The sequence below is a fragment of the Poeciliopsis prolifica genome, unplaced genomic scaffold (assembly GCF_027474105.1).
Source record: "Poeciliopsis prolifica strain line A6 unplaced genomic scaffold, Auburn_PproV2 SCAFFOLD044, whole genome shotgun sequence".
Lineage (NCBI taxonomy): Eukaryota > Metazoa > Chordata > Actinopteri > Cyprinodontiformes > Poeciliidae > Poeciliopsis > Poeciliopsis prolifica.
The window spans coordinates 4188939-4213624 of record NW_026562419.1 but is presented as its reverse complement, the minus strand read 5'-3'; the positions used below and the strand labels follow the sequence as shown (position 1 = coordinate 4213624).

The 24686-nt window shown below is 48.7% G+C and overlaps 3 protein-coding genes and 1 long non-coding RNA gene across 4 annotated transcripts; 1 reads left to right on the top strand and 3 right to left on the bottom strand.

Annotated features, from left to right (window-relative positions):
* The first annotated feature begins 570 nt into the window (after positions 1-570).
* On the top strand, positions 571-8371 carry LOC129376765 (serrate RNA effector molecule homolog). The gene is given in 23 exon segments (XM_055056336.1): positions 571-722; positions 880-886; positions 888-991; positions 1093-1160; positions 1163-1235; positions 1324-1384; positions 1618-1915; positions 1991-2160; positions 2564-2626; positions 2732-2828; positions 2896-3008; positions 3086-3147; positions 3238-3316; positions 3390-3554; positions 3626-3772; positions 5980-6133; positions 6919-7031; positions 7154-7234; positions 7297-7447; positions 7538-7639; positions 7707-7727; positions 7730-7808; positions 8145-8371. Coding segments are annotated over 23 exon segments (2424 nt in total). The 5' UTR covers positions 571-603; the 3' UTR covers positions 8242-8371.
* A 1447-nt stretch (positions 8372-9818) lies between these two features.
* On the bottom strand, positions 9819-11993 carry LOC129376434 (myeloid zinc finger 1-like). The gene is made up of 2 exons (XM_055056072.1): positions 11638-11993; positions 9819-10440 (listed from the first exon to the last, which is right to left on the bottom strand). The coding sequence occupies exons 1-2, from the start codon at positions 11707-11709 to the stop codon at positions 10063-10065; spliced, it is 450 nt and encodes a 149-aa protein (XP_054912047.1). The 5' UTR covers positions 11710-11993; the 3' UTR covers positions 9819-10062.
* A 1191-nt stretch (positions 11994-13184) lies between these two features.
* Positions 13185-16248, bottom strand: LOC129376529 (neural cell adhesion molecule 1-like). Its single transcript, XM_055056134.1, has 7 exons — positions 16220-16248; positions 15961-16106; positions 15331-15564; positions 14981-15259; positions 14586-14831; positions 13489-13626; positions 13185-13409 (listed from the first exon to the last, which is right to left on the bottom strand). Exons 1-7 carry the CDS (start codon positions 16246-16248, stop codon positions 13276-13278), a joined length of 1206 nt encoding a protein of 401 aa, XP_054912109.1. The 3' UTR covers positions 13185-13275.
* Positions 16249-16284: 36 nt separating this feature from the next.
* LOC129376680 (uncharacterized) lies at positions 16285-23937 on the bottom strand. Its single transcript, XR_008607798.1, has 3 exons — positions 23825-23937; positions 23223-23267; positions 16285-16347 (listed from the first exon to the last, which is right to left on the bottom strand). It is a non-coding gene; the product is annotated as an uncharacterized LOC129376680 (long non-coding RNA).
* Positions 23938-24686: the final 749 nt, after the last annotated feature.

The window sequence follows — 24686 nt, the reverse complement described above, 5'->3', positions numbered from 1 at the left end:
TTTTTCCAGGTAAACTGAACCAAAACCTCTTGATAAAGTTTGATTCCAATCAGGAGAAAATGCTGATGAACGCAGATAAACGCATGAATCCCGCAAAGAGACGTTTTATTCAGCGAGCTCTGTTGCTAAGTATCCTGTTAGCCTCAGGAGCTAAACTGATGCTAACACATTGCAGCGGGAATCTCCCTTAATAAATGATTTTATCAAACATGGTTTATTGCGTTTTATATAATCTGCTGTTAGTTATTGGATGTTTCCAGTTTAACACTTTAATGAAACAGCCGCGGCTGTTTTCATTAAGGTGTATTAATCTGTGATTATTGATCACAGATTAATAATCTCTGCTTCAGTTTATTAGAACAGATGACGTGGTTTTGGTTCCAGGCTGATTAATCTGCAGCTCCTCAAACTGATCATTCAGATAATCGAACAATAATCATAAGTATTAGTTTCAGCTCCTGATCACTGATTAGTTATGATCAATATGTTCAGCTGATGTCTGAAACGTCACAGTGTTTTGGTTTGAACCGTCAGCAGGAGACGGACCAGAGTTTCTGGTTCCGGCCTGGTTCTGGTCCGGTTCTGACTGTGTGTCTCCCTCAGATGGGCGACAGCGACGACGAGTTGGACCGTCGGAGACGGGACAAGTTCAGACGGGAACGCAGCGACATGGAGCGGTCCAGAGAGAGGGAGGAGCGGCGCAGGGACGACTGGGCCGACAGGTCCGAACGCTACAGATCCAGAACCAGGCTGTGACTTCTGGTTCTGGTTCTGGTTCTGACCCGTTTAGTTTACTCTGTGGAGAACCAGAACCAGTTAAAGTCATCTCTGTGTTGAGTTGTTGTGGACCCTCTGATGGTTCTGGTTCTGTGGGTTCAGGGAGTGGGGAGCGCGGCAGGGAGAGGAGGCGGGACTACGACCGCGGACGCAGGGACCGCTTCTCGCCGCCGCGACACATCAGCCCGCAGCACAAACGGCTGAGGAGAGACTGGTGAGGTTCTGACTGGTCCTGACCTGGTTTTAACTGACCCGGTTCTGATCCAAAGTGACTCACAGTTGTGACCCAGCATGCTGACGGTCCGTGTGTTTCCAGGACGACCACCGGGGGGAGCCGTACCGCTACGAGCCGCCCTACGGAGGAGGCGGGGCTCCGTTTCCGGGGCGGGGCCTCAGGCCTGGCACCACGACTTCCCCCACCTGCACCCCCACCCTGGAGGGCTCCCCCTGCAGGGCAGGTGAGCTACTGCAGCGGGTCAGAACCACGAGGCCGGACCGGGTCAGAACCGGGTCGCAGGTCGGCTCATGGTTTTGTGTTGTGTTCAGGTTGGGGCTGCTGGACCCGGACCTGCCGCCTCCGGGACCGCCCAGCATGAGGAGCTTCAAGGTGAGGAACCGAACATGGAGGTGACCTCTGTGTGACCCCTGGTGGTGACCTCTGTGTGACCCCTGGTGGTGACCTCTGTGTGACCCCTGGTGGTGACCTCTGTGTGATCCCTGGTGGTGACCTCTGTGTGACCCCTGGTGGTGACCTCTGTGTGATCCCTGGTGGTGACCTCTGTGTGACCCCTGGTGGTGACCTCTGTGTGACCCCTGGTGGTGACCTCTGTGTGACCCCAGGAGTTCCTGCTGAACATGGAGGACAGCGTGGACGAGACGGAGGCGGTGAAGCGCTACAATCAGTACAAACTGGACTTCCGGCGCCAGCAGCTGCAGGACTTCTTCGTCCAGCACAAGGAGCACGAGTGGTTCCGGTCCAAGTACCACCCTGATGACATCACAGCCAGGAAAGCGGAGTCTCTGGCCGCCCTGCAGACCCGGCTGGCCGTCTTCCTGTTCCTGCTGGACAACCGCTGGCTGGACGGCGTCTCTCTGGACATGCAGCACGAGGCGGCCATCATCAAGCTGCTGGACGCAGGTGGGGAGGGGCATTGTGGGTAATGTGGCCCTGCCTGGGGGCTCCTGGGTAACGTGGTCCTGTTGGTCTCTGCAGCTGTGATCAAGATGGAGGGAGGGACGGACTTTGACCTGCAGGTCCTGGAGGCTCCAGCAGGGGGCGGCGGAGACGCAGCAGAGAAGAGCCAGGCGGCTCCAAAGGAGGGAAGCGGCGGCGCTCAGACGGACGGGACAGACGGCGCTGAGGGAACCAAGGAACCCGACCAGGTCGGAACCAGAACCATGAGGCGGTTCACTGCTGACTCTGCAGAATCTCTTCTTCTTCTGTTGTTGAGTTTCTGTAGAACTATAAGCTGAGTTAGTCAGGCTGTCTGCTCCGGTCCACTTCTGTTTATCAGTTTAATTGATTCTGTTGGACCAAAAGAAACGGTTTTTATTAACAGTCAATTATTATTGATAATTTATTATCATTTATTATTGTTATCTATTGTTATTTATCAAGTTTTTTCAGAAACATTGAGATTCAGTTGGAGTCAAAACTGCGTCCAACTGGGTGAAACCGACAGCATGGAGAACCGGGCCGGGTTTCAGAACCAGATCTAGCTGGTTCTGATCCGGTTGGTTCTGCTGGGTCCGTCAGAATCTATTGTCGGTCTTATGTCGTCTCCAGAACCACGAGGATCCGGGCGGCCCAAAGGAGGAGAGAGAGGAAGAGGAGAAGACAATGAAGAAGGTGAGTTTCATCCTCATCCTCATCAGGTGTTCTGGTTCTGACCCGCGGATCCTCCAGGTTCTGAAGGCTGTGAAGGTCATCGGTAACCCCGCCTCTTCCTCTCAGGGCAGGAAGAGGAAGCGCAGCCTGTCGGCGGACAGCGGCGAGGGCAGCGGAGAGGGCAGCGGCTCCGACTCCTCCCACTCTGAGAAGGAGGAAGAGGGTCAGTACCCAGAGATGCTGGAGCTCCGCCCTAAAGGTCAGAGGTCACAGTACTCCTGTTGTTTCAGAGCCCTGTCCAGAGAGAGAGGAGGCTCCGCCCACGCCCCGCCCCCTGCACCTGACCACCTCCCTGTTCATCAGGAGCATCGCTCCAGAGGTCGCCAAGGCCGAGGTCACCGCCGTAAGAACCGGAACCGGACCCGAACAGAACCAGACTTAAACCAGAAACCAGACCTCTAACCCACTTCCTGTCTGCAGCTGTGTCGCAGGTACCCCGGCTTCCTGCGGGTGGCGCTGTCGGACCCTCAGCCAGAGCGGAGGTACTGGTTTTCTCGGCCGGTCGACCCGGTTCCGCCGGTGGCCTTGTCGGGTCAGAACTGGATCAGAATCGTTCTGTGTCGGTGTTGCAGGTTCTTCCGGCGGTGCTGGGTGACCTTTGACCGCAGCGTCAACATCAAGGAGACGTGCTGGAACCTTCAGAACGTCAGGGTAACCCAGAGCGCCATCAGAACCGTCAGAACCTCCAGAACCGGGCCGCTAACAGCTGGTTTTGCTGTCTCAGCTCAGGGACTGTGAGCTGGCGCCGGTGGTGAACCGGGACCTGAGCCGGCGGGTCCGGACCGTCAACGGCCTGACGCACCACCGGCCCGTGGCGCGGAACGACGTCCGGCTGGCGGCGCGCCTCGTCCACAGCCTGGACCAGCGGGGGGCGCTGTGGACCACAGAGGTACGGAACCGCCCGGACCCGACCGGAACCAGAACCCGACCCGCTCACACAGAACGCCTCTTCTCCCGCAGGCCAAGACCAACCCGGTTCTGCAGAACATCACCGACTATCTGATCGAGGAGGTCAGCGCCGAGGAGGAGCTAATCGGAACCGCCGGCGCCGACGACGAACCCAAGGCTGCCGACGTTCCCGTGGAAACGGACCAGAACCTGCTGCAGGTGGGCGGGGCCTGTGGGGTGTGTTGTGTTTGGGTTCTGACCCGGTTTCTGTGGTCAGGTTCTGACTGTGTTCAGGTTCTGACCCGGTTCTGTGTTCAGGTTCTGACCCGGTCCTGTGCTCAGGTTCTGACCCGGTTCTCTGTTCAGGTTCTGACCCGGTCCTGTGTTCAGGTTCTGACCCGGTCCTGTGCTCAGGTTCTGACCCGGTTCTCTGTTCAGGTTCTGGACCGGTTCTGTGTTCAGGTTCTGACCCGGTCCTGTGCTCAAGTTCTGACCCGGTTCTGTGTTCAGGTTCTGACCCGGTCCTGTGTTCAGGTTCTGACCCGGTTCTGTGTTCAGGTTCTGACCCGGTGCTGTGTTCAGGTTCTGACCCGGTTCTGTGTTCAGGTTCTGACCCGGTCCTGTGCTCAAGTTCTGACCCGGTTCTGTGTTCAGGTTCTGACCCGTCCTGTGTTCAGGTTCTGACCCGGTCCTGTGCTCAGGTTCTGACCCGGTTCTGTGTTCAGGTTCTGACCCGGTGCTGTGTTCAGGTTCTGACCCGGTCCTGTGCTCAAGTTCTGACCCGGTTCTGTGTTCAGGTTCTGACCCGGTTCTGTGTTCAGGTTCTGACTCTGTTCAGGTTCTGACTGTGTTCAGGTTCTGACCCGGTTGTGTTCAGGTTCTGACCCGGTTCTGTGTTCAGGTTCTGACTCTGTTCAGGTTCTGACTGTGTTCAGGTTCTGACCCGGTCCTGTGCTCAGGTTCTGACCCGGTCCTGTGCTCAGGTTCTGACCCGGTTCTGTGTTCAGGTTCTGACTCTGTTCAGGTTCTGACTGTGTTCAGGTTCTGACCCGGTTCTGTGTTCAGGTTCTGACCCGGTTCTGTGTTCAGGTTCTGACTCTGTTCAGGTTCTGACTGTGTTCAGGTTCTGACCCGGTTCTGTGTTCAGGTTCTGACCCGGTTCTGTGTTCAGGTTCTGACTCTGTTCAGGTTCTGACTGTGTTCAGGTTCTGACCCGGTTCTGTGTTCAGGTTCTGACCCGGTGCTGTGTTCAGGTTCTGACCCGGTTCTGTGTTCAGGTTCTGACCCGGTGCTGTGTTCAGGTTCTGGACCGGTTCTGTGTTCAGGTTCTGACTGTGTTCAGGTTCTGACCCGGTTCTGTGTTCAGGTTCTGACCCGGTTCTGTGTTCAGGTTCTGACCCGGTTCTGTGTTCAGGTTCTGACCCGGTCCTGTGCTCAGGTTCTGACCCGGTTCTGTGTTCAGGTTCTGACCCGGTCCTGTGCTCAGGTTCTGACCCGGTTCTGTGTTCAGGTTCTGACCCGGTTCTGTGTTCAGGTTCTGACCCGGTCCTGTGCTCAGGTTCTGACCCGGTTCTGTGTTCAGGTTCTGACTGTGTTCAGGTTCTGACCCGGTTCTGTGTTCAGGTTCTGACCCGGTTCTGTGTTCAGGTTCTGACTGTGTTCAGGTTCTGACCCGGTTCTGTGTTCAGGTTCTGACCCGGTCCTGTGCTCAGGTTCTGACCCGGTTCTGTGTTCAGGTTCTGACCCGGTGCTGTGTTCAGGTTCTGGACCGGTTCTGTGTTCAGGTTCTGACTGTGTTCAGGTTCTGACCCGGTTCTGTGTTCAGGTTCTGACCCGGTTCTGTGTTCAGGTTCTGACCCGGTTCTGTGTTCAGGTTCTGACCCCGGTCCTGTGCTCAGGTTCTGACCCGGTTCTGTGTTCAGGTCTGACCCGGTCCTGTGCTCAGGTTCTGACCCGGTTCTGTGTTCAGGTTCTGACCCGGTCCTGTGCTCAGGTTCTGACCCGGTTCTGTGTTCAGGTTTTGACCCGGTTCTGTGTTCAGGTTCTGACCCGGTCCTGTGTTCAGGTTCTGACCCGGTTCTGTGTTCAGGTTCTGACTGTGTTCAGGTTCTGACCCGGTTCTGTGTTCAGGTTCTGACTGTGTTCAGGTTCTGACCCGGTTCTGTGTTCAGGTTCTGACCCGGTTCTGTGTTCAGGTTCTGACCCGGTTCTGTGTTCAGGTTCTGACTGTGTTCAGGTTCTGACCCGGTTCTGTGTTCAGGTTCTGACTCTGTTCAGGTTCTGACTCTGTTCAGGTTCTGACTGTGTTCAGGTTCTGACCCGTTCTGTGTTCAGGTTCTGACTGTGTTCAGGTTCTGACTCTGTTCAGGTTCTGACTGTGTTCAGGTTCTGACTGTGTTCAGGTTCTGACCCGGTTCTGTGTTCAGGTTCTGGACCGGTTGCTGCTCTACCTGCGTCTGGTCCACTCTGTGGATTACTACAACTTCTGCGAGTATCCGTCTGAGGACGAGATGCCGCACCGCTGCGGCCTCATCCACATCCGGGGCCCGCTGCCGGTGGCCCGCATCACTCCGGCAGAGGGTGAGCCGCACTGCAACACGGCCTAGTCAAAGTACAGCATCAGTAACCTTTACATTTTTCCTGGAGGGTTTCTTTCATGTTTCAGAAATTGTTTCATCTCCATGTCAACCATGTAGCTGCTAAACACCTGGGTGGACGGAGCCCCGCCTTCGAGGCGTAGCTCCTCCCCCTCAGCTCCTTCAGACTAGTCAGCAGCAATTAGCAAGCATCAGCTCAGAGGAACGCTTTGGGGCAACTCCAGGCCTGGAGGGTCTGCTGCAGCTTTTAGATGCATCTCCACTTCAACACTTAATAATGACGTCATCAGCAGAACCGGACCGGACCAGACTGGACCGGACCGGACTGAGGAGGAGATTCAGCTGTGTTGGACCAGAGACGTCTGAGAGTTGCAGGCCCTCCAGGACCAGGACTGCCCCCCCCCTGGTCTAAAGGGTTAATAGAGGAGCCATGTTGGAATGACTTCCTGGAGGCGGAGCTTCAGAGAGAGCAGGGGCTTCTTAAAGAGACAGAGGCCCAATTTACTAAATCAATTTTCTGTTAAGTTAGATTAATTTTAATTTAAGGTGACATAGTTATTGATTATGCAATAAAATGGAGCTGTGTGTCTGAAAAACAAACATAAATAATCATCAATAAACAAATGTAACTCTGGCTCTTTAAAGTTCAGGAACGTTACAGAGGCGCCGCCATGAGGCTCAGATCTCACCGAACGGTTACTGTGATGATGATGATGATGATGATGATGATGATGATGATGAGGGCGGTGCTGTGCTCTGATTGGACAGTGACTGAACACCTGAGGATGTGTGAGGAGCGTCTGGCTCCTCTGTTCTCACTGACGGAGACGCTGAGCGAAGAGGAAGCGGTTCGGCTCGGAAAGAAAGACCCGGAACAGGAGGTACTGTCCACCTGTCTGTGTCTCCACCTGTCTGTCTCCACCTGTCTGTGTGTCCACCTGTCTGTGTCTCCACCTGTCTGTGTCTCCACCTGTCTGTCTCCTGATGTGTCTCCTGTCCCCAGGTGGAGACGTTCCTGGCCTCCAACACTCAGGAGCTCAGTAAAGACAAGTGGCTTTGTCCTCTGAGTGGGAAGAAGTTCAAGGTGAGGCCCCGCCCCTCTCTCTGGTTGCCGTGGTAACTGTGGCTGACGGCGTTGTTGTTCAGGCCCCAGAGTTCGTCCGTAAACACATCCTGAACAAACATGGCGAGAAGGTGACCGCCGTCAGACAGGAAGTGGAGTTCTACAACAACTTCCTGTTGGACGCCAAGAGACCCGCCCTCCCGGAACACAAGCCCCTCCCACCGCCGGTTCAAGGTACCCGATTGGCCTCTGATACGGGCTAGGCTAATGTTAGCATGCTGTTGGCTGGTTGACCTCTGACCCCTCCTCTGGCTCCGCCCCCAGCCGGTCCTCCAAGCATGGCGGCGTTTCCTGGTCAGTCTCCGCAGCAGCAAAGCCTTCTGGGATATCCTCCAGGCGTCAGGCCGCCGCTGCCCGGATTCCCAGGTAGGTGAGGCTCCGGGTCGGAACCCGAGGGGGCGGAGCCAGGCTGACGCTCTGTTTGGACCTGCAGGTGTTGGACCCCACCTGGCGCCGGCCAGTTCGGGCCGGGCCGCGGTCACTATGACAACTTCAGAGGAGGAGGAGCGTTTCCAGGGAAACAACGGAGCAGCAGGTACACAGAACCAATCAGAACCGGACCGGCGGTCCGATCAGAACCGGACCGGCGGTCCGATCAGAGCCGGACCGGCGGTCCGATCAGAGCCGGACCGGCGGTCCGATCAGAGCCGGACCGGCGGTCCGATCAGAGCCGGACCGGCGGTCCGATCAGAGCCGGACCGGCGGTCCGATCAGAGCCGGACCGGCGGTCCGATCAGAGCCGGACCGGCGGTCCGATCAGAGCCGGACCGGCGGTCCGATCAGAGCCGGACCGGCGGTCCGATCAGAACCGGACCGGCGGTCCGATCAGAACCGGACCAGCGGTCCGATCAGAACCTCTGTCTGTGTTTAGGGGCCTGAGGGGCGACCCGCGGTCCATCATCGAGTACAGAGACCTGGACGCTCCGGACGACCTCGACTTCTTAGCTTCTACTTTTTTATTCCTGTGAGAGAGAGAGAGAGTGTGTGTGTGTGTGTGTGTGTGTGTGTGTGTGTGTGTGTGTGTGTGTGTGTGTGTGTGTGTGTGTGTGTGTGTGTGTGAGAGCAGGACCAACATCATGATCTCATGAGTTTTTTCCAATAAAGACAGAAACTCCAGACCGACTCCTCGTTTCCTTCCTCTGGACTTCCTGTCCATCATCTTCTTTACCATCAGAAATTAGAGATCAATATCCTTTTGGGTCATTGACTGTATTGATCTATTTAGTACCATGAAAACAGTTTAAATGAATAAAGTTTTGGTGTTTAAATATTGTTTAATCTTTATTGACTGCAGCCAGAGCTGTGTCCAGCTGAGCTAGCGTTAGCTTTAAGCTAACTTGGTGCCAAGAAAAGGAAGGAAAATGAAAGCAGTTCACCTTAAATCACTCAGGCTGAAGTTTGAACTGCAGTTAGCTTTCGCTGCTCTGTTTGTAATGATTCTGTAGAAACACCTTGAATAATAAAACAATGTTTTTTCTGTCCAGTTCTGATAACCAAGGAGAATTAGCCGCTCTGCTAGCTACGTCTGATAGCTGCTAGGCTAAGAGCCTGCAGCGTGTTTACAGCTGGGCCACAGCTAGCAGTAGCTATGTGTGGCTAACAGACGTGAGGTTGGAACGAGGGATTCATTCTGCGTGATTCTGAATAAAACCAGGATCAGGTGTGAAGTAAAAATTGTGTTCTTATTTTATTACAGCCAGGAGATTTTAATTATTTCAGTCATTTAACACTAATATTGTTAAATGACTGTTAAAACATGGAGGTCAAGGAGTCTCTGAAGAATCAGGTTTCCATTTGACCTCTGCTTGGAAAAGTTCCTGTTGCTGTCAGTGACTGAAATAAGGCGCCAGTGTTTGTTAACAGATAATAACAGATAGTTTAGGTAAATACAGTAAGATGGAATAATAAGGTCAAACAAATCTCTACATTGAATGTCAGAAGCTCAGAGAAAATGTTCTAGAAGGTCTGACAATGTTTTTGGTTTGGAAAATTGTTCCATTATCATCCTGATTTTTGGAAACTCCCATATTTTGTACAACAAGATGTTTGTTAAGTAAATAATGAACTGACCTTTCAGTAAGGAGAGATGCATCCTGTCCATCCTGTGGCTCCATGACTGGGCAGTAAACCTGTTCAACTGGCTCTGGGTCAGGAAGTGACCATGTTGTGTAAGAATCCTGTATATTGTGAGACTTGCAGCTACTGGGTTCAGCTGCTGCTGCTGCGTTTTTTCTCCGTTTGCAAACCACAGAGAAATAAAGATCTTTGCTATTTACCAGAATCTCAAGCTGATCTGTTCCACACAGGATTTATTTCTTTGACTGAGAAAAATATTGTTACTATATCCACAAAACAATAAACTGTATATCATCCAGATCTTCTCAGAAAAAAAACGCTAAGCTAAAAAAACTTGACTGAACTACAGAGTAGAAGATGAAATGATAATATAGCTGATAACAGTTTAGTCTGAATTGTGAGGCTGCAAGTTCTGATCTGGAAACAATGAAGACTGAGAGAATAAAACAGATTTAAAATGTTTATTTTGGTTCAGGATGATGTCATCTTTGGGTCTGAACAGAACATTTCATCTGCAGAACATTCATGCTTCACATTGACCAGGAAGTCGCAGCAGTACGGTCTCTCCCTGGTGTGGCTCCTCTGGTGTCCTCAGGGAACCGGGCCGGGTGAACATCTTCCCACACTCCTCGCACCAGAAGGGTTTCTCCCCGCTGTGGGTGACCCGGTGGTTCCTCAGGTGGCTGCGGTCCCTGAACGTTTTCCCACAGGCCTCACACGCGTGCGGCTTTTCTCCGCTGTGCAGCAGCTGGTGGACCTTGAGGTTTGCTGCGCTTGGAGAAACGTTTCCCGCAGTCCTGACAGCTGTAGGGCTGCAGGCGGCTGTGGACGCGCTCCAGGTGCAGCTTCAGGGTTTCCTTCTGGGTGAAGGTGTTCCCACATTGCGGGCAGAGGAAGCTCTGCTCCGCGCTGTGGATGTTCTGGTGTCGCTTCAGGTGGGCCGCCTGGCCGAACGTCTTCCCACACTCGCCACAGCCGTACGGCTTCTCTCCTCTGTGGATCTTCTGGTGTCTCCACAGGCCACAGGCTCTGCTGAAGACCTTCCCACAGTGGGGACAGCAGTGGTGTTTCCCATCCTGGTTCTCAGGTTTCTGGAGGAGACAGAGAGCCAGATGGTTTCCATACATCAGAGCCTGGTTGGTATTATCCAGCTGAAGTTGGTGTCTGATTCAGCCAACCTCAGATTCCATTTTGTTCACTACTTTGAGCATATTAATGTGCTATACTTTTAAAAATGTGTAGTGATGGTGGGTTGCCTTCAACCCCCCTGATCTGAGCAGCATGTGTATCACAGCAGGGAGCCAGAGAGCAGAGAGCAGCGAACATCAACAGGAACAAACAGCACTGTTTCAATCAGGCATCAGCGCAGACAGCGCTGCTAAACCCTGGCAGCAGCAGCAGATAAACTGATGACTGGAATCACTACAACACCAGTTCTACTGCTGTTCAGCTACCAGGTTAACCTGATAACCAAGCAAATTAAAACAGCAGTCAGAGGAATACCAGTGGTTTAATAAACAACATCCTCCAGATCAACTAAAACATGAATCTGACCCAAATCAGCTCGAGCACTGGTTAAACTGGTTACCATTTTAACTAAAGCACCAGTAGAAATGCTCAGTGGTTTGAGGTTTAATCAGGCATCAGAAGGACACCAACATCCTCCACCCACTTGTAACTCAGTAGAGAAGGTCCAATGTTTTAGATATGGGCCAAAAGGTTCAGCTGTTGGAGCACGATGATGTTCAATGAAGTTAAAGCTTTAGTAACATAAACCATAAAACTCACAATTGGACAAGACACACAATTAAGAATAAAATTACACTCAATAGAATAAAAACAATATTTGGCCAAGTGCTAAACCTTAATTTTAAATCTATTGGATGACCTGGTAATCTGCACTCCAATCTTTTTAAGCATTGATTTAATTAATCAAATTAAATCCCAATCAGGTCTCACTGAACATCATTAACAGGAGAATTTCCTACACAGCAGTTTGTTGTAATGTCAATAAATAAAACGGTCCGAAAGACAGTGTCCAAAATTTCCAGGAAGCAGCAGGAGAAGGGCGGAGCCTCTGTGACATTCCGCTCTCTGATTGGTCTAAACATTCATGGAACCCAAGCTTCCCATTGGCCAGGCAGACCACCCCCGCCTACCCGCCTCTCTATCCTTAAAGGGCCATCCCCGCTTTATGTGGTTTCACCTACATTCTGTCACTAGCGGCGTTTTAATGACCAATTCAGCCAGTGCAGCTAGTGACCTGCCCACGGATGCTGAACTCTGACCTTTGGGTCGGCGGGAACAGAGGGGGAGACCCATCTGGTTCTCTTGGGGCGGTTCCGGTTCGGCGGGTCCATTCCGGGTGTGAAATATCCAGCCTGCGGTTCCCAGCGAACTGAGCTTAGAGCTGTGAATGCGCATGCGCACGGAGGGAATGAAGCGGTTCATATTTTCACAATAAAAGCCTCCAGCTGGTGAACAGATTCAGACTCACAACTACAAAGAAAATAGCAAAAATAATAACAGAACCGGTCTGGACCTGCAGCTGGTTCAGAAACTATGAAGCTCTGATCTGATCCAACAGAACCGGTTCGGCAAAACCTGAAGCAACCAATCAGCAGCAGAGTTTCCTGATGATGATGATCACCTTCCTCTCTCTGCTCCTCTTCCTCTCTGGAAGCTGCGGATCAGAACTTCTTGGTTCTGATCCGATCTGGTTCTGGTTCCAGCGACTCGTCTCTCACCAGTCCTCCCAGTAGAGGCCACTGGATTGTTCCTGGTTGGGTTCTGGTCGCCTCCAGTCCTCCCAGTTTCCTCTGGTTTGGGTTGGTGGTCATAATGTTCTGCTGATTAATGGATAACTTGTTCTGGAACCTGATCAATAGATGATCAGGTTCAACCCTGTCAGTACCCGCTGTGGCCGCTGGGTGTCGCTGTGGGTCAACATGTGAAGCCTTTGACAGGCAGAACAGGAAACAGTTTATTTTTATTAAACATTTTCACAAGAAGAGGCAAACATGGAAATATGAGAGTAAAAAACAGCAAATAAAGAAATAAAAACAGACATCAAACAGACGGAAAAGGTCAAAGGTGAACAGCTGATTTCCTGACCTTTCCATCAGTTTCTCAGCAAGTTGTTCAGGATGATGTCGGATCTGACCCAAATGGTTCTGACCCAAATGTCTCAGCGTCTCTTTTGAAGAGGAAGGAGGAACATTTAGTTTCGACCTGAAAGTTTCCCCAAAACGTCCCAGAGAGAAAACGATGAGAAAGACGATCTGTTGTTGAAACGGTCCAGACGTTGGGGTCAAAGGTGAACCTTGGTGGTGAAAGTTCACTGGAAGGAAAAACGTTACTGAGGATTTTAAATGAACCTCTTTAGCTTTAGGGGTCAGAGGGCATTTGAGGTCAGCAGTTCATTTGTTAACCTCCGAATCAGAAAACAAATTTAAAATGAGTTTTTATTTTGTTGGACAGAAAATCTAAAATGATTAGATTCTGATTCGTCCATTTGTTAGAGTTTAACTCCAAACTGAATGTTTGTATAAGATCCAGATATTTACTGTAAGAACTGCAGCAAATCTAAAGCAACAAAGTAACAAAGATTTTCAGAAAGGAAATCTGATCATATATTCAGTAAATTAAGGTTAGGGTAGGGTTTTTAAATTAAAGAATTAAAAACACTAGGGTTTTTAATTGTTTTTAATTTGTTAACATTTTTTTAATTTACTTTTATTATGAAACTGAACTTTAAGCTTTTCATGAACATTTCTAGGATTTAAAGCGTTTTGGCCTCAGTTTCCTTCCTGAACCATCAAAGTTACAAAACTCATTAAGAAAATAAAAAAGTTATATTTTATTTTTTATACTTCATACAGATTATATAGAAACAACATTTAGAGCTCAGAGATTAAAAATGAGATTCAGAAATGATGCTCAGTGGTGCCAGGAGCCATGGCGTCATCATAGTCATCTCCACCTGCTGCTCCACCTGCTGCTCCACCTGCTGCGGCCCGTCTGGGTCCAGAGGTTCTGGTCCGGCCCGCTGGGCTCCAGCCTGCAGACGGTTTACCAGACAGGTTTTCCTGAGACTCGGCTTGTTCCTGCAGACAGTCAGCAGGGGGCGCTGTGCTCACCTGTGGCTCTGTGTCTGAGTTTGTAGATGAAGACGCAGGTGGGGATGAAGTAAAAGATGGAAACTGGAGCGTAGAGGATTTTCCACAGGACTGAGCGAAGAGGAGAAGAAAATGAATCCGGATCTGGATCTGGAGGAGCTGAAAACACGAAACCATCAGACATTAAAGCTTCTGATCTGTGAGATGAAAATCAGTTGATTCTGATTATTAAAGCACTGAATTATCTGTTATTGTTAATAACTTATCATTTATCGGAAACTTTCTGGAGAAAAGTTTTAACGTCTGAAGAGAAACTTCTGGTTCTGATCTCCATTCTGAGATTCTGCAGGATAAACCCGAGCCGCCCTGCAGCTGCTGGGATTAACTGGTCCCAGTCCGGTCCTAATCCAGTCCCAGTCCGGTCCTGGTCCGGTCCGGTCCCAGTCCGGAATGGGACCGGACTGGAACAGGACTGGACTGGACCGGACCCAAACCAGTCCGGTTCCAATCCGGTCCCAGTCTGGTCCCAGTCCGGTCCGGTTCTGGTTCAGTCCGGTTCTGGTCCTGTCCATGTGACTCAGTCTCTGAATTTACATCCTTTTGTTAAATATGTTGTTAAATTATTTACAGATTATAAATTTGAGCATCAAACTCAACATACATGTAGCTGTGATGCTAATTAGCTGTGATGCTAATAAGCCGTGATGCTAATAAGCTCTGACGCTAATAAGCTGTGATGCTAATTAGCTGTGATGCTAATAAGCTGTGATGCTAATAAGCTGTGATGCTAATAAGCTGCGATGCTAATTAGCTGTAATGCTAATTAGCTGTGATGCTAATTAACTGTGATGCTAATAAGCTGTGATGCTAATAAGCTGCGATGCTAATAAGCTGCGATGCTAATTAAAACTATCATATTTCATTTTGTTGATTATTTTATTATTATTCTACTTTTGATCAAAACATTTTGAAATTTAGTCTCTAATCTGGTTTCTGTTCATTATATTAATTTAAAGTGAAGAATCTGCTGAGCTGAAGGTTTTCTGTTTTATTCGCCGGCTGCAGAATGAAACCCAGAAAACAGAGTTTCTCCTTCATGTTGACCCCTGACCTCTGACCTCTGACCGACAGCCATTCGAGTGGAGAGTTTCTGCCTTCCGTGGTGCAGTGGTAGGAACCTTCATCGTCCGTGGAAACGGACGGCAGGGTGAAGGATGGAGATCCGGTCCCGATGAAGGAACCGTTTCTGTAGAAAGCAGGTGAGGCAGCGGGCGGGTTCCGGGTCAAGCAGGTCAGAGTGACGTTTCCTCCTGACGTCACAGGAAGAGCCGGAGTCTGCAGGACCACCACTGTCTGCTGCAGGTCTGCAGACAGAGAGTCTGGGTTTGGTTCTGGTGGAGGGGAAGCATCAGCCTGGTTCCTTTCTGGCCAATCAGAGCGGACTGAGCGTTGTGGGAGGAGCCTTAAAGCGACAGCGCAGGCGGTTGGTGCTAACGGCGTAGCTAGTGCCTACCATACACGGTGATCTGAAGCGTGTTGCTCCGCCGCATGGTGGCAGACTCACACCAGTAGAGGGCGCTGTCAGACTTCTTGGCCGTCTGCAGTCTGCAGACAGACGCAGAAGAGCGGACGCCCCAGTCTCCCCCGCAGCTGGACGTCTGCCTGCTGATGTCAGAGAAGCGTCTGATGGTCCATCCTGGAGCCGAGCTGCTGCAGCTCAGACTGAACGACTGGTACTCCAGAACCTGAGACCGGTCCGGACTCACGCTCAGAGACGCCGGCTCGGACACGTCTGGGGACAGACATGGACACTGAGTGGAGACGCTTCCACTGTAGATGTACAGCACATAGATGGTGTTTGACCTCTGATGAGCAGCCAGCTGGTCTCAGACGTGACTCCGTTGATTCTACATGAATATCCTCCTTCATGGACCCTGGAGACGTTACGCAGGACCAGCCCCGCTTCAGACGCCATCTTAGATCCGTCTTTGAAGAACTCGGCATTTGAAACCGGCGTGCTCTTAAGTTGACAGGTCAGAGTGATGTCATCTCCCTCCGTCACAGGAAGGACCGGCCCGAGCAGAACCACGTCTCCATCTGCACAGAGACACAGGGACGATCAGCTGACTCCTGTCCAACCAGCGTCTCCTCGACGTCCTGAAGACGTTTTCATCGATCCGGTGGTTTGGTCCGTTTGGACCACAAGCACCATCTGGTGCCGTTTGCTTTTACTTTTAACTTCGTCGCTCCTGTTGGACAGAAATGATGTGGGCGGGACAGAGACACAGGAAGTAAACAAACATGGCCGCCCTGCTTGTTGCAGGTCTTGTTGCTGTTATTAAACTGTAATAAAGCTAAAGCAGCTCCTCCAGTGCAGGTTTGTGATGTTTCTAATGCTGGAGCTTCGTCCAGCTGGAGGTCTCTGGTTTGGTCCCAGTCAGCTGGATGGTCTGACTGGTTCCCTGAACATCAACATGCGTCTCAGACTCTTACTGGTGACGGTGATGTTGACGGTGTGGCTGCTGTCCCGGTGTCTGGACTCGCACCAGTACAGGCCGCTGTCCGACTTCTTCAGGGTGCGGATGGTGCAGGTGGAGGAGGCCTGACTTCCCCACACAGAGCATGGAGACACCTGCAGCCTGGACACACAGCGGACGGTTCCCTCACACCTGGAGCCACGCTGAGGTCCAAGGTCCTTCATCATGAAGGACGGTCCTTTACTGGGACTGAGGCCTATAAACGATGAACTCACCCGATGCGGTTTGTCTCCACACCGTCCATCTATCCGGTCCAAACTGCTCACAGCTGATGGAGACAAACCGTACTCAAAGAACTGAGACCGGCTGGGGGAGACGACCAGGGAGGACGGACGGGACGCGTCTGTTTGAGAAGCACGCAACGTTAGCAACACTGGCAGTGTTAGCAACATTGGCAGTGTTAGCAATGTTAGCAACATTAGCAGTGTTAGCAACATTGGCAGTGACTTAGACTTAGACTTGTACTTTATTGATCCCTTGGGAAGACTCCCTCAGGAAATTAAAGTTACCAGCAGCTTACAGGCAAAAAAAGTGGCACATAGTGAGCATATTCAAAAGAATACAAACAAAACAAAGAATATAAATACAACACAAAAGAAAATATAGGAATTTGGTGGATAGATTGACCAGTGTTATGGTATTGCACTATATGGTTTGGCCTGATAAATATGGAGTTCACATTTGTAGAAAAACTACTCCTTTTTCCCTCTTTCCTGTGTCACAATGAGACACAGGAGACAGTCTGAAGGCGTGGGGGACAAAGGAGTTCTTGAATCTATTGGTCCGGCACTTGGGAAGCAGCAGTCTGTCACTGAACAGGCTCCTCTGGCTGCTGATGACGGCATGTAGAGGGTGGCTGCTATCGTCCATGATGTCCAGCAGTTTGTTCAGTGTCCTCGCCTCTGCCACCGTCACCAGTGTTAGCAATGTTAGCAACATTAGTAATGCTAACAATGTTAGTAACATTAGCAACATTGGCAGTGTTAGCAACACTAGCAACTTTAGCAACATTAGCAGCATTAGCCAGATTTGGGCACTTGAGTCATTAAAATGAAGACTTTACGTTTGACTTGTAAAAATGTTCAAAGACTCAGACTTTGCTTTTGGGACTTGAATTGGACTTGAAGCTGTTTGTGTCATGAATTGCTGTGGCTGAGTGCGGAGGCAGATTCAGTTGGTCCAAGTTATGGAGAGAAAATGATGATTTAACGATGAAAACAGAATCCAGGCAGCACAGAGTGAGCGAAGGCTAGGAGCTAATCTCTGGTAGCAGCTGGTGTAACAAAGACGGGAACTGGCAACAAGACGGCAGACAGACGAGAACTCGACGGGGAACCAGGAACTCAGGTGGGACCAAATACACAAAGAGGTACTGAGGAGAAACAAGAGACTCAACTGAACACAGAAACCTAAGAGACTGGATATAAACACAAAGTCTGAACTTTAAAACACATTATTTATAAAATGGCCCATTAATCCGTCTGTATTAACAGACTCTGAACGTCTGTCTGTCTTTCCACTCTGTATCTGTGTGAACTGCAGCTCAACCAAAAACGAGACCTCAAACGTTCATATGATCCCAATAATTTATTTTTGGGTTCATCAATTATGAAATATCCATCTAAAAACAGAGCAGCATGTAAAACCTGTAAGACGAGGATCTCAGATGGAGATTTGGTTGCATAAAGATGTAGGCGCAACTTTTCACATAGCTGACTTTAGTTAACTTCCTGTTATAAGCAGGTGACCTTTGGGCTACTTTCGTGACACCAATTAGCTTTAGCTGTACATTGTATTTAGTGATGCTGGATAAATCTGGAACTTCTAACTCAGATATGAGCATCCTGTTAGCTCTGTATTACATGTAGCCTGTTAGCTCTGTATTACATGTAGCCTGTTAGCTCTGGATTACATGTAGCCTGTTAGCTCTGTATTACATGTAGCCTGTTAGCTCTTGATTACATGCAGCCTGTTAGCTCTGTATTACATGCAGCCTGTTAGCTCTGTATTACATGTAGCCTGTTAGCTCTGGATTACATGCACTCTGTTAGCTCTGTATTACATGTAGCCTGTTAGCTCTGTATTACATGTAGCCTATTAGCTCTGTATTACATGTAGCCTGTTAGCTCTGTATTACATGTAGCCTATTAGCTCTGTATTACATGTAGCCTGTTAGCTCTGTATTACATGTAGCCTGTTAGCTCTGTATTACATGTAGCCTGTTAGCTCTGTATTACATGTAGCCTGTTAGCTCTGGATTACATGCACCCTGTTAGCTCTGTATTACATGTAGCCTGTTAGCTCTGTATTACATGTAGCCTATTAGCTCTGTATTACATGTAGCCTGTTAGCTCTGTATTACATGTAGCCTGTTAGCTCTGTATTACATGTAGCCTGTTAGCTCTGTATTACATGTAGCCTGTTAGCTCTGTATTACATGTAGCCTGTTAGCTCTGGATTACATGTAGCCTGTTAGCTCTGGATTACATGTAGCCTGTTAGCTCTGGATTACATGTAGCCTGTTAGCTCTGGATTACATGCACCCTGTTAGCTCTGTATTACATGTAGCCTGTTAGCTCTTGATTACATGTAGCCTGTTAGCTCTGGATTACACGCCTGTTAGCTCTGGATTACATGTAGCCTGTTAGCTCTGTATTACATGTAGCCTGTTAGCTCTGGATTACATGTAGCCTGTTAGCTCTGTATTACATGTAGCCTGTTAGCTCTGGATTACATGTAGCCTGTTAGCCCTGGATTACATGTAGCCTGTTAGCTCTGTATTACATGTAGCCTGTTAGCTCTGGATTACATGTAGCCTGTTAGCTCTGGATTACATGCAGCCTGTTAGCCCTGGATTACATGTAGCCTGTTAGCTCTGGATTACATGCAGCCTGTTAGCTCTGGATTACATGTAGCCTGTTAGCTCTGGATTACATGTAGCCTGTTAGCCCTGGATTACATGTAGCCTGTTAGCTCTGTATTACATGTAGCCTGTTAGCTCTGTATTACATGTAGCCTGTTAGCTCTGGATTACATGTAGCCTGTTAGCCCTGGATTACATGTAGCCTGTTAGCTCTGGATTACATGCAGCCTGTTAGCCCTGGATTACATGTAGCCTGTTAGCTCTGGATTACATGCAGCCTGTTAGCCCTGGATTACATGTAGCCTGTTAGCTCTGGATTACATGCAGCCTGTTAGCTCTGGATTACATGTAGCCTGTTAGCTCTGGATTACATGCAGCCTGTTAGCCCTGGATTACATGTAGCCTGTTTAGCTCTGGATTACATGCAGCCTGTTAGCTCTGGATTACATGTAGCCTGTTTGCCCTGGATTACATGCAGCCTGTTAGCTCTGGATTACATGCAGCCTGTTAGCCCTGGATTACATGCAGCCTGTTAGCTCTGGATTACATGCAGCCTGTTAGCTCTGGATTACATGCAGCCTGTTAGCTCTGGATTACATGCAGCCTGTTAGCTCTGGATTACATGCAGCCTGTTAGCTCTGTATTACATGTAGCCTGTTAGCTCTGGATTACATGCACCCTGTTAGCTCTGTATTACATGTAGCCTGTTAGCTCTTGATTACATGTAGCCTGTTAGCTCTGGATTACACGTAGCCTGTTAGCTCTGGATTACATGTAGCCTGTTAGCTCTGTATTACATGTAGCCTGTTAGCTCTGGATTACATGTAGCCTGTAGCTCTGTATTACATGTAGCCTGTTAGCTCTTGATTACATGTAGCCTGTTAGCCCTGGATTACATGTAGCCTGTTAGCTCTGTATTACATGTAGCCTGTTAGCTCTGGATTACATGTAGCCTGTTAGCTCTGGATTACATGCAGCCTGTTAGCCCTGGATTACATGTAGCCTGTTAGCTCTGGATTACATGTAGCCTGTTAGCTCTGGATTACATGTAGCCTGTTAGCCCTGGATTACATGTAGCCTGTTAGCTCTTGATTACATGTAGCCTGTTAGCTCTGGATTACACGTAGCCTGTTAGCTCTGGATTACATGTAGCCTGTTAGCTCTGTATTACATGTAGCCTGTTAGCTCTGGATTACATGTAGCCTGTTAGCTCTGTATTACATGTAGCCTGTTAGCTCTGGATTACATGTAGCCTGTTAGCCCTGGATTACATGTAGCCTGTTAGCTCTGTATTACATGTAGCCTGTTAGCTCTGGATTACATGTAGCCTGTTAGCTCTGGATTACATGCAGCCTGTTAGCCCTGGATTACATGTAGCCTGTTAGCTCTGGATTACATGTAGCCTGTTAGCTCTGGATTACATGTAGCCTGTTAGCCCTGGATTACATGTAGCCTGTTAGCTCTGTATTACATGTAGCCTGTTAGCTCTGTATTACATGTAGCCTGTTAGCTCTGGATTACATGTAGCCTGTTAGCCCTGGATTACATGTAGCCTGTTAGCTCTGGATTACATGTAGCCTGTTAGCCCTGGATTACATGTAGCCTGTTAGCTCTGGATTACATGCAGCCTGTTAGCTCTGGATTACATGCAGCCTGTTAGCTCTGGATTACATGCAGCCTGTTAGCCCTGGATTACATGCAGCCTGTTAGCCCTGGATTACATGTAGCCTGTTAGCCCTGGATTACATGTAGCCTGTTAGCTCTGGATTACATGTAGCCTGTTAGCTCTGGATTACATGCAGCCTGTTAGCCCTGGATTACATGCAGCCTGTTAGCTCTGGATTACATGCAGCCTGTTAGCTCTGGATTACATGCAGCCTGTTAGCCCTGGATTACATGTAGCCTGTTAGCCCTGGATTACATGCAGCCTGTTAGCCCTGGATTACATGTAGCCTGTTAGCCCTGGATTACATGTAGCCTGTTAGCTCTGGATTACATGTAGCCTGTTAGCTCTGGATTACATGCAGCCTGTTAGCCCTGGATTACATGCAGCCTGTTAGCTCTGGATTACATGTAGCCTGTTAGCTCTGGATTACATGTAGCCTGTTAGCTCTGGATTACATGCAGCCTGTTAGCCCTGGATTACATGTAGCCTGTTAGCTCTGGATTACATGCAGCCTGTTAGCTCTGGATTACATGTAGCCTGTTAGCTCTGGATTACATGCAGCCTGTTAGCTCTGGATTACATGCAGCCTGTTAGCTCTGGATTACATGCAGCCTGTTAGCTCTGGATTACATGTAGCCTGTTAGCTCTGGATTACATGCAGCCTGTTAGCTCTGGATTACATGCAGCCTGTTAGCTCTGGATTACATGTAGCCTGTTAGCTCTGGATTACATGCAGCCTGTTAGCTCTGGATTACATGTAGCCTGTTAGCTCTGGATTACATGCAGCCTGTTAGCCCTGGATTACATGTAGCCTGTTAGCTCTGGATTACATGCAGCCTGTTAGCTCTGATTACATGTAGCCTGTTAGCTCTGGATTACATGCAGCCTGTTAGCTCTGGATTACATGCAGCCTGTTAGCTCTGGATTACATGCAGCCTGTTAGCTCTGGATTACATGTAGCCTGTTAGCTCTGGATTACATGCAGCCTGTTAGCTCTGGATTACATGCAGCCTGTTAGCTCTGGATTACATGTAGCCTGTTAGCTCTGGATTACATGCAGCCTGTTAGCCCTGGATTACATGCAGCCTGTTAGCTCTGGATTAGGGTTTTTACAGTTCAAAGTTTGACATTACCAGTTTCTAATCTTAAATGATCTGTGATATGAGGTGAAATTTTAAGATGCATGTTTTTAATCAAGATTAGAGATAAATACACTTTTAAAATAAGACACATGGTTTATTATTTACACTTAATATATAATTGTAACATTGTTAAAAGAATATTCAAAAGGATCAATCAATCAATCACACGCTGAATATTTCTTCACTATATGGACGTTTGCTCGTTCATCTGCAGTTGAACCCAAACAGCTTCACAGCAAAGCAGAAGTTTTATCAAATTAAGTTTTAAGTATTTCATAGTGTTTAACAATATCTTAAATATTTAGTGGTAACCGGCTATAGAGGATTTTATTACAAAGCTACAAGGTTGTTATGATTCACTGCAGACGAGGAGCAGCAGGAAACGAAACCTGAACCTGATGAGAACAGAAATAACCACGAATCCGAAGGTGGAAATCAAAAACACAAAGAGAACAAAATGAACCAACAGAGGAATAAAACTGTCAAATATATTATTGTATTTATGAAGCTCTTTAAAAAAAAACAAAAAAAAAAAAATCCATCAAGTTTAGAAGTAAAAATCAGCCTGGCCTAAAATCAGCTGAAACGGTTTCTGAGAGGCTGATTGAAACGTTCAGGAGGAGCTGAGAGCGAAGCTGGAACCAACCGAGGCTGAACAGAACCACCAGCAGAACCTGACGGGTCAAAATGTTCAGCAGTAACAGCGGAGCAGAAAGTGGCTCTGCACTGAACGCATGGGCGCCACGATGGGGGCGCCACGATGGAGGGGCGCCAAGATGGAGGGGCGCCAAGATGGAGGGGCGCCACGATGGAGGGGCGCCAAGATGGAGGGGCGCCAAGATGGAGGGGCGCCACGATGGAGGGGCGCCAAGATGGAGGGGCGCCACGATGGAGGGGCGTCAAGATGGAGGGGCGTCAAGATGGAGGGGCGCCACGATGGAGGGGCGCCAAGATGGAGCGAACAGCCAAAGTCACACATAGTAAAGGGTAAAGGTCGTAAACTGGGCCCCCGTGTGCCCCCTCAGAGGTCAGGGTGTGTGGGGGGTAAGATGGAGGGGCAGAAAACATCAGATGAAAAGTATAAAGGTGTTACAAGGATGAAAAAATGTTTTCACAGAGACGAAGCTGTAAATATTCAGCTGATGTGAAATGTTCAGTCACTGTTTCCTGTAAAATACAGAAAGTAGTTTCTGGCTATTTCCTGTTAAGATTTTAAGATCTGACATTAAAACATCAACCTTCTCCTACTGAGTCCAGGTTCTTCACATTTCCCACAGCCTACCGGGTTCTGATCCCAAACCCAGAATGGATCTCTGGCTGGTTCTGGTCCAGCTGGACCGAAGCCTCAGAGTCCAGAGTCGTGCTGGAATACAGTTGTTTATAAAAGTCCTGACAGGTTCTGGACCCATTAGAAGGTTCTGAACCTGTCAGAACATCCTGTCTGAATCGGGTCCAGACAGGATGTGTTGGTGGTGGTTCTGCTCATTCTAACTCTGATGACTCGGCAGTAAACAGGTTGTTTCTGAGGCCGGTTCTGTTGGACTCACCGTGGCAGGAAACCGTCTGGCAGCAGCTGAAGCTCAGAAATAAACCTGTGGAAACACGAGAAGCCGCAACAAGTTACCCTGAAACCTCCCTGAAATGTTCCTGAAAACTCCCTGAAATGTTCCTGAACCTCCCTGAAAACTTCCTGAAACCTCCCTGAAATGTTCCTGAAACCTCCCTGAAAACTTCCTGAAACCTCCCTGAAATGTTCCAGAAACCTCCCTGAAATGTTCCTGAAAACTCCCTGAAATGTTCCTGAAACCTCTCTGAAAACTTCCTGAAACCTCCCTGAAAACTTCCTGAAACCTCCCTGAAAACTTCCTGAAACCTCCCTGAAATGTTCCTGAAATGTTCCTGAAATGTTCTTGAAATGTTCCTGAAAACTTCCTGAAATGTTCCTGAAACCTCCCTGAAAACCTCCTGAAACCTCCCTGAAATGTTCCTGAAAACTCCCTGAAATGTTCCTGAAACCTCCCTGAAAACTTCCTGAAACCTCCCTGAAATGTTCCTGAACCTCCCTGAAATGTTCCTGAAACCTCCCTGAAAACTTCCTGAAAGGTTTTTTCTCCTGGGCTGAGAAAAGCTCCGGATGTTTTGAACTCACAGAGCAGCAGCGGCAGCGGTGCGGCGGCGTTCATCTCGTCTGCAGACTGAAGCCGTTCTGTCCGTCTCAGAGCGAAGTTAAGAACATCCTGTTGAGCCAAACCGCAGCTGGAGGATGTGAGAGCAACGAGACGCACGACAGATTCAGCCTGTTGGCACCACTGCTGCTTTACACACCAACATCATCTGATGAACAATAGCAGGAATCAAACAAACCAACGTTTCTGTGAAACTACGAGGAAACTCAGAACGTTGTCAGAGCTCACTGAGAAACCACCAGCTGAAGATGTTCACTGATGGAACCTGGAGTCCCTCAGGGCTGAGAGCTCGGCTCACTGATGTTCATGATAGAAACGCATCAGGAGGCAAACCTGGCAGAAATATTGCACTCTTCATGGAAACAATAAAACAATCAGCCAGTAGTGATGATGATAATAATAATAATAATAATAATAATAATAATAACAATAATAATAATAATAATAATAATAATAATAATATTAATAATAATAATATTAATAATAATAATAATAACAACAATAATAATAATATTAATAATAATAATAATAATAATAATAATAATAATAATATTAATAATAATAATAATAACAATAATAATAATAATAATAACAATAATAATAATAATAATACATTTTAACACTCGTCCCATTGGGCTGCAGGTGTTGGAGCCTCCAGAAGTCAACAGGTGAGACTTTCCCATTTTCCCAGTTCTGGTTCTGGTAACTCAGACCAGAACCTTCAGCTATGAGGTGAAACTGGATGTCAGTTCAAACTTGTTTCAGCTCTCGGAGGTTCTGGTTCTCAGTCGGACTCTGGCCAGTTCCTGCTGCCGGTTTTGGTTC